The sequence below is a fragment of the Papilio xuthus genome, unplaced genomic scaffold, assembly GCF_000836235.2.
Source record: "Papilio xuthus unplaced genomic scaffold, Pxut_1.1 DF826923.1, whole genome shotgun sequence".
Classification (NCBI taxonomy): domain Eukaryota; kingdom Metazoa; phylum Arthropoda; class Insecta; order Lepidoptera; family Papilionidae; genus Papilio; species Papilio xuthus.
The window spans coordinates 4622916-4638474 of record NW_013531726.1 but is presented as its reverse complement, the minus strand read 5'-3'; the positions used below and the strand labels follow the sequence as shown (position 1 = coordinate 4638474).

General features: G+C 33.3%; 1 protein-coding gene across 1 annotated transcript in view; it reads right to left on the bottom strand.

Moving 5' to 3' along the window:
• Sol1 (CUB domain-containing protein Sol1) overlaps positions 1 to 15559 on the bottom strand; it is a 236536-nt gene that overhangs the window by 112194 nt on the left and 108783 nt on the right. Inside the window, exon 5 of the mRNA XM_013318496.1 lies at positions 8568 to 8794. Within this exon, the coding sequence (XP_013173950.1) occupies positions 8568 to 8794 (227 nt within the window). The remainder of the gene's footprint in view (positions 1 to 8567; positions 8795 to 15559) is intronic.

Genomic DNA, 15559 nt, shown 5'->3' with positions numbered 1-15559 from the left:
ACTATTCACTTTAGATTGCTTAAGGTATTCTTTGAAACACTAACCGTAGGTTTCTAATACCAAAATCTCCGTAAAATATCATTATCTCTTTCATCTATAATTAAACAATAAGTTTTAAACTGGCATGTTGGTTTCAGAAACTCACAGTATCAGACTTATTGAATAGGCATAAAAACCAATCGTGTGTTAATTCATTTGTTTCAAAAGCTTAGCATACATGTACCGGCTGTTGAATGCAGGAAATAGCTCACACTAAGAGTATTTTAAGCCCCTTATAAACAATAATAGTTTGGAAATGAACACTAAAAATTCAGCACGAGCGTTAGTAATGCTTCGAACGCTTCCCCGCTTAGCATATAAACTGCTCCTTTCAAAGTTTTACATTTCAAAAGAATCTCAAAGCCTGATAATTTAATATTGATACAACGTATAGTTTTTTCGTAATCTGTGAATTAAGATTGTTTTTATATGTTTTAAAATAATACCAGTACCACTCATCCTGATGAAGGGCCCCCGATGGGCTCGAAACTAGTCGGTGCCGCCACCGGACGTATATACGTGAGTGTTTAGCCGTGTTTATATATCAGTTTAGTATAATGTCTCACGAAAATTTGAATAATTTTACAGCAGATTTTTGTTAATTTAATAACATTTCTTGTACCATTCCAACTAAGCTCTATGCTTTTGCTATTACATGTTTGACAACAAAAGTCGAATATCGGGATAGGAACCCCCGAACCCTTAACCATTAGGCTATTGACGCTTCAATTAAGTATTTGTTTCTTAAAAAAAATAATAAAATAAACTTTTTAGTACACATTGGCAAAAGCAAGAAACCACCTGACTTCTCTAAAATAAATAAGTGAAATCTACCATAGATATCTATAATCCAATCTAAATCACTTACCTATCTTAACTTAACTTAAATTACTCAAAGTAAACTTAAACAAACGTTAAAATATCTACGAAATGTTAACAAAAGTAATGTAGTGTAAGTCCGTAGAAAGCTCGAGACAAGACGGTCCGAGAAGCTCAAATAGGATCAGCTGGAGCTTTGTAAGGTGGGCTTATCGGGCAGCTGCCTCCATGCATATTAAAGCTATCTAGACTCAGTTGGCGACTGGACAGAATATTCTATTAGATGTTAAAGAAATACGATGTTACGATGCTAGAGTCCAGGTATATTGATACTATAGTCAAATATTTTATCGTTTTTCATGAAATACAATGAAGTTATATTTAGTTCTTAATCTGTGTGGTATTTTAAGCACCGCAATAATACTTGCATCACATAACACGACAATTATAAAAAGAGCCATAAGTAAATAAAAGCCGTTAGTTTCAAAAGCAGGTCTTTTACACACTAGTCAAAGTCTTTTTCTTCAATTTCCACAGTTGTTATCTGCGCCGATGTAAAATGTAACGTACAATTTAATTTTTCACCTTTAGCGGTAGCTAAGGCGCCCGTCTTGTTCAATATGCATGTGGCCGCGGTAAACCGGTACGCAAAGCCCCTAGATACTGTTGAAATGTGTTCAACTGCATAGCTTTGCGCCGTAGGCATTGCTTCCTGTGTTATATTACGGTTTATTTCAGCATGATAAGGGTTTGTGTTACTATTACATAAGAGTTATGCCTAAACTTTAAGATTCGTACAACATAATATGTACGAAATGTTTGGGTATTCATTGATTTAACTAAAAAAGTTTTAGAAGGAATAAGGTGCAATCAAATATAAATCTACACATTACCAAACAATCTGTGTGGTTACCCGTGTCTCTTGACCCGTTTATAAACAATTTTATTGTTCTATAATTCAAACATTTTTATGTAGAGTTATTTGCGATCGCGGTAGGATAAATTGGCGACAATTTATTGAAAGTGGACGATGTGTTTCTTCAATCAATATAATTCTCGATCAATGTCATCAGATAGAAAGTAATCTCCGGGCAGAGACAGATCACAGGTGCACAGGTGTGGGAACGGCTCAACATTTGCGAGAGTTGACTCAAATACTTTCATGAATAGACAGAGTAAAACATTTATGGACATGTTAACTCTATACGATAGCTGTTAGCAATATTACATTTCAACACACAAAATAATAAGTTTAATATTCGCTTAAAAATATAAGACATATCTTACTAAAATTATAACTACGAAATATTAGATGAGATGGATGGATGTTTGTTACAAGTTATTTCTAGAACAGCAGCATGGATCTATCTGATATTTGGGAAAGAAGAACATAGTCTGGAAGAACACATAGGCTACTTATAAAGTCTTTGTAATTCCGCGAGAACGAAGTCGCGGGCTACAACTAGTATTATTATAAAAGTAATAATGTAAAAAATAAGAAAACAGAAATATATACTCAACATTGTTGAATGATGGTGTTATTTATGAAGAATCTTTACCTAAGTAAAAGAAATATGTTTGACAATGATTTTAATGTTAACTTACAGGCCATCTATTAGACCAGTCTTTCCCAAAGTGGGCAATTACGCCCCCTTGTGGGCGCTGCAGGTCTCAAGTTGCGGTATATAGTAAAAGTTTCGTTTAGAATTCTCCGTTAATATGTCACAATAATTAATTTATTTAATTTGAAGTTATAATGGTTTTAAATATGTGAAAATATGAAGGCGCTAAAAAAATATTTATTCTCAAAATGGGCAGTAGATAAAATAAGTTTGGGAACCACTGTACTAGACTAATCTAACCTAACCTAACACTATTATACGACGAGAGTGCCCCAGAAGGTGTAAAATTTTTAAGTTTTTAAAAACTGCCATTTATTTTTTTTTAATACCCAGAGGGGAATTTTTATTTTATTTTTCTGGTGTCCCTTGTGACCACCCCTATCATCCCCTCATCCATTTTGGGACACCCTGTATATTATTGTTCTATGTTGATATGTCAACGTATAGTTTGTATTAAACTATTGTCTAGTGCCAACAGGAAACCATCTATCTATATGATAATCGAACAATCACGAGAAACTATTTGTATGAAAATTTGAAACGAGCTTCGAGGCACTGCATTTGAATGATCCGATGGGAAAAATAACATTTTCCTTTTCTTTGAACTGAATATAGCTTTTAAATCTACTTTACGAATGCCGACTAGTAAGGTATTAATGTAGTTTTTTTTATATCATAAGGTGGCAATTGGCGAGCGGCCACCTGAAATTGCTAAAACAGCGAAGTCACCGTTGCCCATACATATGCGCAATTGCATATGCGTTGCCTACCTTTAATCGACGGAAGAGAATATGCACAAAAAGAAAATATTTTCCCTTTCCATGCATCCTCTCATCCGGAAAGTCCACTTCCACTTCCCATGATTTCATTATAAGAAAAAGGGTGGGAAGGGAAAGAGGACTAAATTAGGCCCTCGAAACGCACACTCATCAGACGAAACGCGGAATTGCTTCCACTTCACGCCTGTCTTCTGTGTGGTCGTGGTATTTCACCGGACGAGCCAGGGGAATTCGAAGATGTTAAAGCCGGTTCTACCACTGTTATTTTAATTAAACATGTACATTAGTAGAATGAAAACAGGTCTATTGTACGTATTTCATTGTGCCCGTATCCGTTGCCATGTTAGTTTGTCAGTTGCGGTTTGTTCTCATTTGTTACGATTTGTTCAGTGTTGACAACTCCATTAGCCATCTCTAATGTGCTAACGACAGAACAATTAAAATGAAATAAATGTTGTATTATATAATTTTAAACATTATTAGCTGTCGCCCGCAACTCCGTCTGCGCGGAATTAAAAAAAAGTTAACATTTAGGGGGATGAAAAATAGGTGTTAGCCGATTCTCAGACCTAATTAATATGCTCACAAAATTTCAATCGGTCAAGCCATTTCGGAGGACTATGGGAACGAAAATTGTGACACGAGAATTTTATATATAAGATTAGTTAGAATCATTTGGCGCAAATGGCGCACTTTCGTTACTAAGTCAAGTGACAGATTGATCAGTAAAGGAACATAAACATTGACATGTTAATATGGCCAGTGTTGTGCAGATACACCGGTGTAGTGTCGGATTTTCAGAATAATTTTAATTAATTTTTAAGAACAATTAGGTTATATAGCCATTTTTTTAATCGAGCAAAAGAATGTGGTGCACCTGACAATTATTGACTGCTAGCTGTCGCCCTCGATTCTGTCCGCGCAGTATTAAAAAAAATATTATTAGTAGACTATGTGTTTTTCCAGACTATCTTCTACATCTATGCGAAATTTCAGCAATATCCATACAGTAGTTCTGGAGATACCTTCAAACAAACATCCAAACATTCGCATTTATAATATTAGTAACATTGTTATCCATAGTCTTAGAATATATGTGGCGAATATTAATTAAGATACATCTATCTCTTATTTTCTGCGTTAAACAAAATTTTTGTTACACTCTCATGAAAGTAGTCACGAAAATCTTTGAGTTAATTCAGACAAATGTTTGTTGGAGAATTTTCACACCTGTTCCCGCGCAATGTGTCTCCGTCTCTGGAGATTACAGAGAACTATGGTAACAATTACTTACACTCTACTGTTATTATGGTGTCTGATCAACTGTTCATCGTAGATACCTTATTTATATTATAAATGTAAACATTTGGATGGATGCATGTATAGCTGATTGTTACCTGGTAAAATCCTAAAGCATCTAGACGAAATTTGAAGAAATATTACAGTTAGGAACGCATTTACTATCTAATTACTCATTTATTTAATTAAACACAGCTAAAATACTAAAGCAAGCAAATACAGCGGTCTAGGCTCCAAATATGAATTTGTTCCATTCGGCGTCGAGACCCTTGGTCAGTGGGGTCTTAGCGCTTTAAAGCTTTTTATGGAAATTTCAAAAAAGTAAATCGACATCTCAGGCAACCGAAGAGCTGGCAGCGACGTCGGACAAAGTATTAGTATAGCTATTCAAAGGGGGAACGCTGCCAGTATCTTCAGAATCTTGCCTAAAGGGACTGCTTTTAATTATATATAATATTTTATTTAATTATTCGTTTTTAATATTATATGTAATATGATAGATTTAAGACTCTTCATGTAAAATATATAAATTTATTTTTCAGTAACTAATAAATTTCATACCTTCATAAAACATTAAACACAGACAAAGCCATGGACAACAGTTAGTATATGTAATTTTTAATAATAAATTATATGAAACAAATTATCCTGATCTACGTATGTTGTAGAGAAGGTCAAACTTTCCTAACAAATATTTGTATTATTTATATCAACTTTCTAACTTTTGCGAGCTTTTTGAAAGCATTCAACGGCTATCAAGAGACGTAATTATCATTGAAAATGTTTGAATTCTACTGATTACTCACAAAACGCGGGCAAATTTTGAAATAAACACTATTTAAATGGAAATCACGTAGTGGTATAAAAGCTGGCAAACATTTAAATTAATTTTGATATTAATTGAAATCTGTACAGAATTTTATTTACAAAAACTTTTATAGTTACGACGAAGCCATTGGTATAATGCTATCGTTATATTAAAAATACGAGTCAAACTATTCATAGATTTTCCAATTTAAAAATTAATGTACAAAACAAAAGGTTTTTTCCACTAGTAATTTTTTTCTAAGTTTAAATTGAAAATTAATTTCCATTGTATTAGTTGAAAATAAATCTCTTAATAATGATGATTTAACGCATAAACCTTAATTACAGTATGCATGTAGTTTCAAAGTTTCGATCGAAATTAAATTTTGTTGGCATGTACCAAAATTTAATCTGTAAAGGTCGGGAAGTTATGAATGTTAACTAACCGAAATTAATGTAGTATTATATTTTAAATATATCAGTCGGTCGGTCACGAGCGTCGGTGGCTCAGGTTAAGCACTTGACATGCAATCTGCAGGTCCTGGGTTCGAATCCCGCCATGTACCAATGTGTTTTTCGATTTTTGATTTACATTTGTACATTTATCCGACGTTCTTACGGTGAGGAAAACATCGTGATGCAACCTGCATATATCTGAGTACAAATTCACAGATGTGTGAAGTCAACCAACGCACACTTGGCCAGCGTGGTTGACTAAGGCCTAATCACCCTTAACTTAGGGTAGGATCCGAGCCCCTCGGTGGGGACGTATAGTGAGCTGATTATGATGATGAAATATATCAGTTGTTATTATTTAAATCAAATTTATAACGAAATCTTTTGTTTATATTAAAAATATTATAAATGCGAATGTTTGGATTTGTATGGATCTTTGTTAGAAGGTATCCCCAGACTGGCTGCATGGATCTCGCTACAATTTGGCATGCATGTCGAACATAGTTTAGAAGAACACATAGGCTACTAAGTTTTTTTAATGCAACGTGAACGGATTTGCGGGAGACAGTTAGTTTATAATATAAACATAAACAGGAAAGAAAATTAATTAACAAGTTAGTGGACAAAAGTTACTCGTTACTGAATTCCTGTCTATACAAAAAGTATTACAAAAACAGTCGAGTAACAAAATAGGAAAAAGTTTTACAATGCAACGTTTCGTTGTAAACTCGGAGATAAAGTACTAAAAAGAGTTGATACTTTTAGTAATCCGGTGTACTAAGAGTTGGTCGAATATAAATTGGTCAAATATAAGTTGGTTGAATAATGATTGATCGAATAGTTGGTCGAAGTTGGTACTTTAGTTGGCCGAATATTTAGTACTATTATGGGAATGTATTTGAGTTTAGGCATTACTCAAACATAGCTTTGTATCGTTAATCTTTGAATAACATTTTGTATTTATAATAAGTAAAATCATTGTAGGGTAACACAACACAAGCTTAGGTAATCGGCTTCTTAACTCGTTAATCTTGTTTATAGTTTTAAAGCTTCTGTAAAGGCTCTTGAATGAACACATAAATTGCTATTATCTCGCTTTGTTTTGGTTGGGTAGGTTCTATCGTGAGTATAAGTCGGAATAAATTTTGTTACACATTCAACTTAGTGTTGTTTAATACTATATTTTGAGTTTCAAATACAATTAACGTTTGACTTTTCAAGAAAGATTTGTAATTTCTAATACTTATTAACTTTAATCTTATGTTTTCATCAATAGCCGGTAGTTATGAAGAATATCGTGTGAGAACAGTCATCGTAAATCGTTAGTGTCCTTTCTTTATAAGGTAAAGGCGAATGTTTAGATGTATGGATGGATGTTTGAGGGTATCTCCAGAACAGCTGCATGGATCTTGCTGAAATTTGGCGTAGTTATAGACCTTAGTCTGGAAGAATATAATGATACTTATTAAGATTTTTTTTAATTCCAGGTTAAACGGCGTCGCGGACGACAGCTAGTCTAATATAAGTACCATGGTTAAAGTAGTTCCCGGAACTAGATCACTTGTTTCGATGGAATAATTGGACCAAAAGCTGAAGTTGCTTTCAGTGTGCATTACCTCGACAGTAATTATCTAATCGACCAATATAATCGTTCTAATTGACTGAGCGTGTGATTAGAAAGTTTAGGGGATTACCGGCCTGAATGATCTGACAACGACGAAACAATGGTAAATTAATATGTTAATTTCGACTAACATTAAAATTTTAATTTAGATTAAACCTGAAATAAATTTATTACAACACTAGTTTATACCCGCAACTTCATCCGCGCGGAATTAAAAAAAAACTTCATTCGTTCGTAGCCTATGTGTTCTTCCAGGCTATGGTCTACATCTATGCCAAATTTCCGCGAAAGAGACACTTTCTAACAAACATCCATCCATCCAAACATTCGCATTTATAATATTAGTAAGAAGTAAGATATTAAATGTGTATAATTAATAATAAAATTTATTTGTTTTAATAACATAAATAATCTTGTAAAATGCTTGGTTTAAATCGAGTCACAGTGTTTTGTATTGATTTTTTCCAAAGATTTGAATAAAGTAGCAGTAACTCCTTTGCTTAATTTTTCACTAAATATGCTATATGTTATACGTAAATTTCAGTTGTCACCTGAATTCAAGATAATTTACGATTTACCGCAGAATTAAACCGTTATTTATCGGTACTAAATAAAATTTACAACACCGTGGTTACATGTAAATTATCGTTTTGTAACCATTTTACCTATACGTACGATATTATTTAATATCTTGAACGTATGTTTTAACTATAGTTATTTATATATGCAAAACGATAATAAAAATGAGATTCTTACTAGTATTACTAACTACGATTAGGGTTTCTGAACATCCTATATTTCAATGTAGTTGCAAGTACAGCGTTAGAATGAATACAATGATATTGCTCTCTTTTGGACTGCGATTGCGACCAGTTCTATTGTCCGAATTCTCATATTATGAATGTCGAAAAAGGTATTCAAAAAGCGGTCTAACAACTAAGATTTTTCTATTTTCCATTCTATTTTTCCTCGAAGAGGCAATTACCGCTTCACCGGTCGCGAGGTGGTCAGGCGCTGAAGACACTTAGCCTAACTTCGTTTAACAGTTACTAGGGTCAAATCTCAGCTTGGACTGTTGTTATTATTACCGGGTTGAGAGTTTAATAATTTAAATATACTCACGTTTATCAATGAAGCTAAATGTGCCAACGAATCCAGTCGCGTTGTTTTGTTTGGGCCCCGTGTGAAACTCCAACACCATTGCCTGTCCGGGCGAGTAGAGCGCAGACGGCACCTCAGATCTGCTGCCGCACAGCTCCCTCGCCCACGCCGATCTCTCGTTGATCGCACCAGGAGGACCAGGACCTTGCACTTCCCAGTACACTTTTAAGTAATCTCCACGAGCACAACTGAAACAACGTCATAATATTACATGAATATATCAATAAGTATTTTTAGACGATACAAAGTTTTAGTATACCAGCATCAATTACGTTCTATTACATTTTTTGAAACATAAAAAAATCATTTGGAAAAAAAATACCTTTTTTTAGTATGAAAATAATATACAGCATAGTACAATCGTTATATTTAACTCACATCTGGTACGACATTAAATCTTACTAATATTGTAATTAAATTATTGATGGATAGATAAATGTTTGTTAGAGACAGTATCTCTAAAACAGCTAAAAAGATCTCGATGAAATTTGGCATAGATGTAAAATATAGTCTGGTAGACCACATAGGCTACTAATTAAGTTGTTTTAAATTCAGCGCATGGAGTCGCGATCAGCTAACTTAACACAATATAATATGCCTTCAGAGTCCATGCTAGTTCAATTTAATATAGCAAAGTTATATTTCTAAAATGTTGTATTGACGTTAACACGATTACTTCTGTGGTGAAGGTAATCTCGGCGTCTGGGAAACGGCTAAAAGCGCAATATTTTAAAATGAACAAGCATTAGTGTCACGCGACGATGGTTTATTGAATGTCGAGTGCGAAAAGATGCTTTAGTGGCTTCATTCTATAAAATAATATCTTGAGTTCTCTTGAGCAATGTTTTACAAAGCGTTTATACGACGAAGTAGACTCATCGCCGGTGTCGTAAAATATTTTATATTCAGTAGGAATATAATTTGTCACATGTACCCTAATATCAAAATATACGTTATCTTATGAGTTATGTTAACGAAAAAATTATCCTTATATGGTTTACGGTTAGACCATAAAGAATATGGTCTATTGTGTTTCTGAGGCCAAAGGCTGTATATAAAACTTATCATCCCTGTATGTGATCTCAGAAACCCAACATAAATCTAATAAACTAATTGCCGTTTCATTTAAGTATAATACCGGGGGAATGCCGCCAGGCTCTTGGGAACCCTACCGTGTGACCGCAGCGATTTGGGGTCGATTTTTTATATTATTTAGTTTTATTTTTAGTTTGGTTTAGTTTTAGTATATATCGTTTATTTAATATAATATTAATTAATTTATTTATTTTGTAGTGGTTAGTTATTTAGTAAGAATATATTTTAATTTATAATTAGGTTTATGATATTCTTATAGGTAAATATGAATAAACTGTAATTAAAGCTTATTTTAGTATAACAGTTATTATAACAACGAACTCATTCACTAACATGCAAAGTTTTATAAAAATGTGATAGTATTATAGTTTTGTAAGCTGCCAGTGAAAATTATCGCAAAATAAAAAGAATTGAAAACCTATCAATGTGTTAAAAATTGTTAATATTTTATACCAACATTTAAATCAAAAGAAAAAGATACATATAATGTATTATTGTATTTTAGGAAGCTTCAAATAACAATTTAAATAAATTGATCAGTGAAATTGCTGTGAATCAAAAACGTAAAAGATTCTATCGTAAAAATTTATTCCATTTCAAATTAGATCACTTATTCAGTGTTATTACAATCGTAAAAGCGTTATTGGTAATTTGACAAGTCGTTGCGCGAAATCCAAATACGCCAAGAATATTGTCTCAAATCATTTTACTTTCACGCTCTCAGCAGGAAAATTTAAAATTTTATTACGTGCTTTATGAAATCTTTTACTTCTTACGATTTTAAGGTGGAAAACTTCGGTCTTTAAACACTAGTATTCTTACAGTAATAAAACTTTGCACTAAAAAGTTATGGCTCATAGTCACATATTCTTCTGTTAATGAAGTCATTTATTTCCATACAGACTAGAAATACAAAATAGAAATAAAATGTACAAAGTAAATACTAGTTGCAATCCTCCTAAGATCCTAAGTAAGCAAGTATCCTAAGATATAATCATCAGCTTACTATAAGTCCCCACTGAGGGGCTCGGAGCCTACCCTGAGTTAGGGGTAATTAGGCCATAGTCAACCACGCTGGCCAAGTGCGGGTTGGTTGACTTCACACGTATCTTTTAATTTCCTCTCAGATAAGTGCAGGTTGCATCACGATGTTTTCCTTCACCGTAAGAACGTCGGATATATGTGCATATGTAAATCGGAAATCGAAAAACACATTGGTACATGGCGGGATTCGAACCCAGGACATGCAGATTACTAGTCAAATGACTGACCCCTGAGCCACCGCTTTAAAGATTCATTAATTAGATTCATACATAGATTCATTAAATATTTTTAACTTTAAATTCTTCTATACATTATTTAATTAGCCATTATATTGAACTTTGTTAATTCGTTTCTCTAAAGAATCAAACATACACTTTCTAATCGTCAGTTATATTGTGTATAATGCCACAATGGACTTAAATTTTAAAAAAATATAGCAAACAGTTTCATTGATTTAGCTCTACCAAAATTTATAGCAAAATATAACCAATAAACGTTTCATTTCAAAATTAACACGCTAGTAAATTTACAATTTCCGAAGCGCAAAGTTTACAAGTGTGCGTGCGCTATCGTTTGTTATTAGACACGATTTGCGTGCATTGATATTATTCCACACACGGTATAAAAAAAGTTTTGTAGCTATTACACTATCGTTGAAAATCTACACTAAGACCCCGCACACTAGAGGCTTTAAGTCGTGCGATAGTTTGATCGTGCGTTTAATCAATATAAGCATGTATCAGATGCGCATATTACAACGATTACATGCTCATACTGGTTAAACGATAAAACTATCGAGCGACAAAAAGTCTCTAGTGTGCGAGGGCCCTAAATGTTAAAATAAATATCGAAATACCATTTTGTATAAAAGATAAGATGAGCCGTGTTGTAAAATAATAAAATGAGAAGGAAATATCTAATTTGTAAATCATGGAAATTTCTCTTACATCGAGAAAAAATGGAGCGTAATTTTATCACGACGAAATAAGCGTGAAATTGTGATCGAGGAGACACCTTTAAAAATCCCAGGAGACTATCATTTCTTTAAGATTAATCCGGATTTCGGATTTCGATAAAAGCAACCTGTCACCGCTAATGCGATTGATGGTCGAATTTGATTTGAGCTCGACATCCAGCCCACTCCAAGTTCTTAGGAAAAGCTTTTAAAAGTTATTGCTTACATTTTATTGTATTAAGAAATTTAGGGCTTTAGTGTAAAAAAAAAACATACTGACGAATTGAGAACGTTCTCCTTTTATAAATCGGTAAAAAATAGACAATTTTTCAAATACGTTTTAGCTTAACCATACGTAAACCTTTTATTACCATGACTACAACACCAAGAGCGAACTTTTGACAACTCATGGCTATCGAAAACATTATTATGCATAGGCTTTCAAAATGAATTCTTGACCAATAAATAATGAAATACGTATACCGAAAATAGTATAGTGATTTATGGTGAAACATAAATATAACCACTTTGACCATCATCACCAACATCACCGACGTTCAAAAGGTTAAACATGTGCTTAAGTAACCATTGCCTAAATATGTTTTTTTAGTAATACGGTAAGTTTTTTAGTACTTTAATAATCATTTGATATATTTTACCAATGTTTTTTTTGTGACTGAGTAATCACTGTTTGCCATGAAGAGGCATTTACAGCTTCACCGGGTTGGAGATGGCTGAGCGCAGATGGCGCTTACCCTGTACCTCGTTTAAAAGACCAATGGTTGTATAACAAGCAAAAATTTCCAACCTTGAAATTCAAGTACCTAGTAAATAAAGATTAAATTACTTCGTTAAGTTACATAATGTATGTGTCCGAATACCTCTTTCTTTATCGTTGGATTTTAAATCATTTAAATAGGTTGAAATATACAAATTAAATGGGTCATATGTAATAAAATACACACGCACTTGAAGTAACCATAAAAAGTTTCAATTGCGAGTGCAATTAATTATATGAATTATTCATAATGAGTATTTAATGACCGTGTAATTTCCATTAAGCCCTAACAAATATTATTTGCTCTTATTTAATTAATATTTAAAAGCTGCTATTCCTGTTTTATATTATACTTGCTGTCGCCCGCGACTCCGTCCGCGTGGATATATAAAAAACTTAATTAGTGTAGCCTATGTGTTTAGACTATGTTCTACACATATGCCAAATTTAATCGAGATCCGTTCAGCCGTTCTAGAGATATCTTCAAACACCCATCATCTATCCACATCACATCCATAAAAACATTTGCAATTATAATATTAGTAAGTTAAATAAAAAGCAGCTCTTTAAGGCATAGATTCGGAAAAAAAATGAATAAATAGTATTCTATGTCCGTCTCCTGGCTGTAAGCTACCTTCTCACCAATTTCAGCCAAAACCAGATATCACTAATTTATTTTCTCTTGCCACAACCTTCCACTTCAACAGCTCGATGACTGAATGTTCAACCGACCTCCTTCTACTTTCCACCTCTCGATAATTTTCTGTCCCTCTCCCTGGCAACTCAAAGTGTTGCTGGTGCAATTAACGAACCATAATATTAGGGAACCCTAACATTACGTTATAAGAAACAGTGATTCAACAAAACAATACAATGTTAAAACGTATTCTACAAATTGAGACATCGAAATGTATACAGGAAAAAACTAAAAAAAATACTTTTGTCTATTACACAGGTAAAAAAAGTTGTTTCTAATGATAAAAGCATTGTAACACGTAGATTGGATACCCTTGTAACCGAGATTCCATTTATAAAGTACCAACATCAAGAAATTGAAGTTTGTTCCTATCGCGAACGATTGTTTGCAGTCAATGCATATTAATGAGTAGCGTAGTCACAAAGTCACTGTTCAGCCGTGCTATTGGAATTCCTAGGTTATATAACCAACTCCCACCGCCAAATGAAGATAGGATAAGCTGTTTTTGGAAGATTTACTTACAAGTCAAACTTTAGTATCAAAGTCCTAACATTGTGATAAATTACGATAGTTTTGCAACGGGTAGACAGGAAAAAAAAACAAAAGTGTTTGCACATGATATTAATTAACATAAATAAAGCAAACTGTACAGAATGATTTATTTTATCAAATTATTTTAATAGCTATCGCCCGCGACTCCGACCGCGTGGAATTAAAAAAAAGACGTAATTAGTAGCCCATGTGTCCCTCCATTTCTACTGTGTGTATATCAAATTTCTTCATGATCCGTTAAACCGCTGTGTAAATACCTTCAACCAAACATATATCCGTCCATCCATCCATCCATGCATCCATCTATTTATTATTATTTATTCGCATATAGAATATTAGTAAGGTATGTTTATTTTTCAACCAACAAAACATTGAGATAATCTAAATTTTTTCAACATTACATAAAATTATTTGCTAAAAGCTGTTTAAAACAGATTCATTTCAGAGGATAACAAATTGGATTTATGCCTGCGGATAGCGCTTACTTTTTTTAAAAACAAAATATACGAGCAAAAATGTTGTAACGAATTTCAAAAAAGTAGTAACAAGTAGTAGAGAACAATAAGTACAACAATTTTTTAACAAATAAAAACAATATTTATTAAGAACAAAACATGATAAATTCAAAACATTTTTTGTCATTAAAAGAAGCCCTTTCTTGATTACTTATAACATGTCTTTCCAATAACTTCTTTCTCGTTATTACTTAACTAGCTGTAGCCCGTGACGCTGTCCGCGCGTAAATTAATAGCACTTTATAAGTAGCCCGTGTCCTTCTAGACTATGTTCTACATCTATACCCAATTTCGGCGAAATCTATGCAGCCGTTCTGGTGATACCTTCAAACAAATATCCATCCATCTAAACATTCGCATTTATAATATTCAATTTCAAAATTAAATTTCATTCTATAAGAAATGGGTCAAAGATCAGTCAGTACATGTAGACATAAATTTGAAAATATTGGAAAACAGTTCAGAAATGCTGAATACACATTGCATAGCGAGAGTGAATTATATAGCAATGTTTGCCACACTATCTACGACTATAGCCCACGATAGTTTGCACTCGATGCATATTAATATACTGTCGAATTGTCATTGTTCTCTATCGTACTACTATAATAAACTCTATGCACATTGTTTTAACGTACAATTTACGTTATACGTTTCCATGTAGATTAGTTATGCAGTAATTACATAAATTACAAGACAGTTGATACGTAACATTACCTTAGTTGTAATAATGTATCGCTTTTAGAAATGTATAGGATTAAACTTAGCATCTGACATCGACCGATTATGAAAAATTTCTAAAAAAAAATTGACGGTATGATATTTACTTTCACATGAAATTGTGTGAGCGTCGGTGGCTCAGGGGTTAAGCACTTGACTTGCAATCTCCAGGTCCAGAGTTCGAATCCCGCCATATACCAATGTGTATTTCGGTTTCCGATTTACATATGTAGGTACATTTGTCCGAAGTTCTTACGGTGAAGGAAAACATCGTCATGCAACCTGCACATATCTTAGAAGAAATTCAAAAGATATGTGTAAAGTCAACTAACCCGCACTTGGCCAGCGTGGTTTACTATAGCCTAGTCACCCCTTACTTAGGGTAGGCTCCGAGACCCTTAGACATAATGGGCAGATGATGATGAAATAACTATAGTAACATGGAACTTATAAATGTATGTTTTAATATGTTTGTTAATAAAAATATGTCACGAAAATCCTTCACTTCCACTTTCAAGTAAGTTAGTTGGATCTTTTATTCAGCTAAGTTTTTTACCTCATCATCAGCTCACAATATGTCCCCACCGAGGGGCTCGG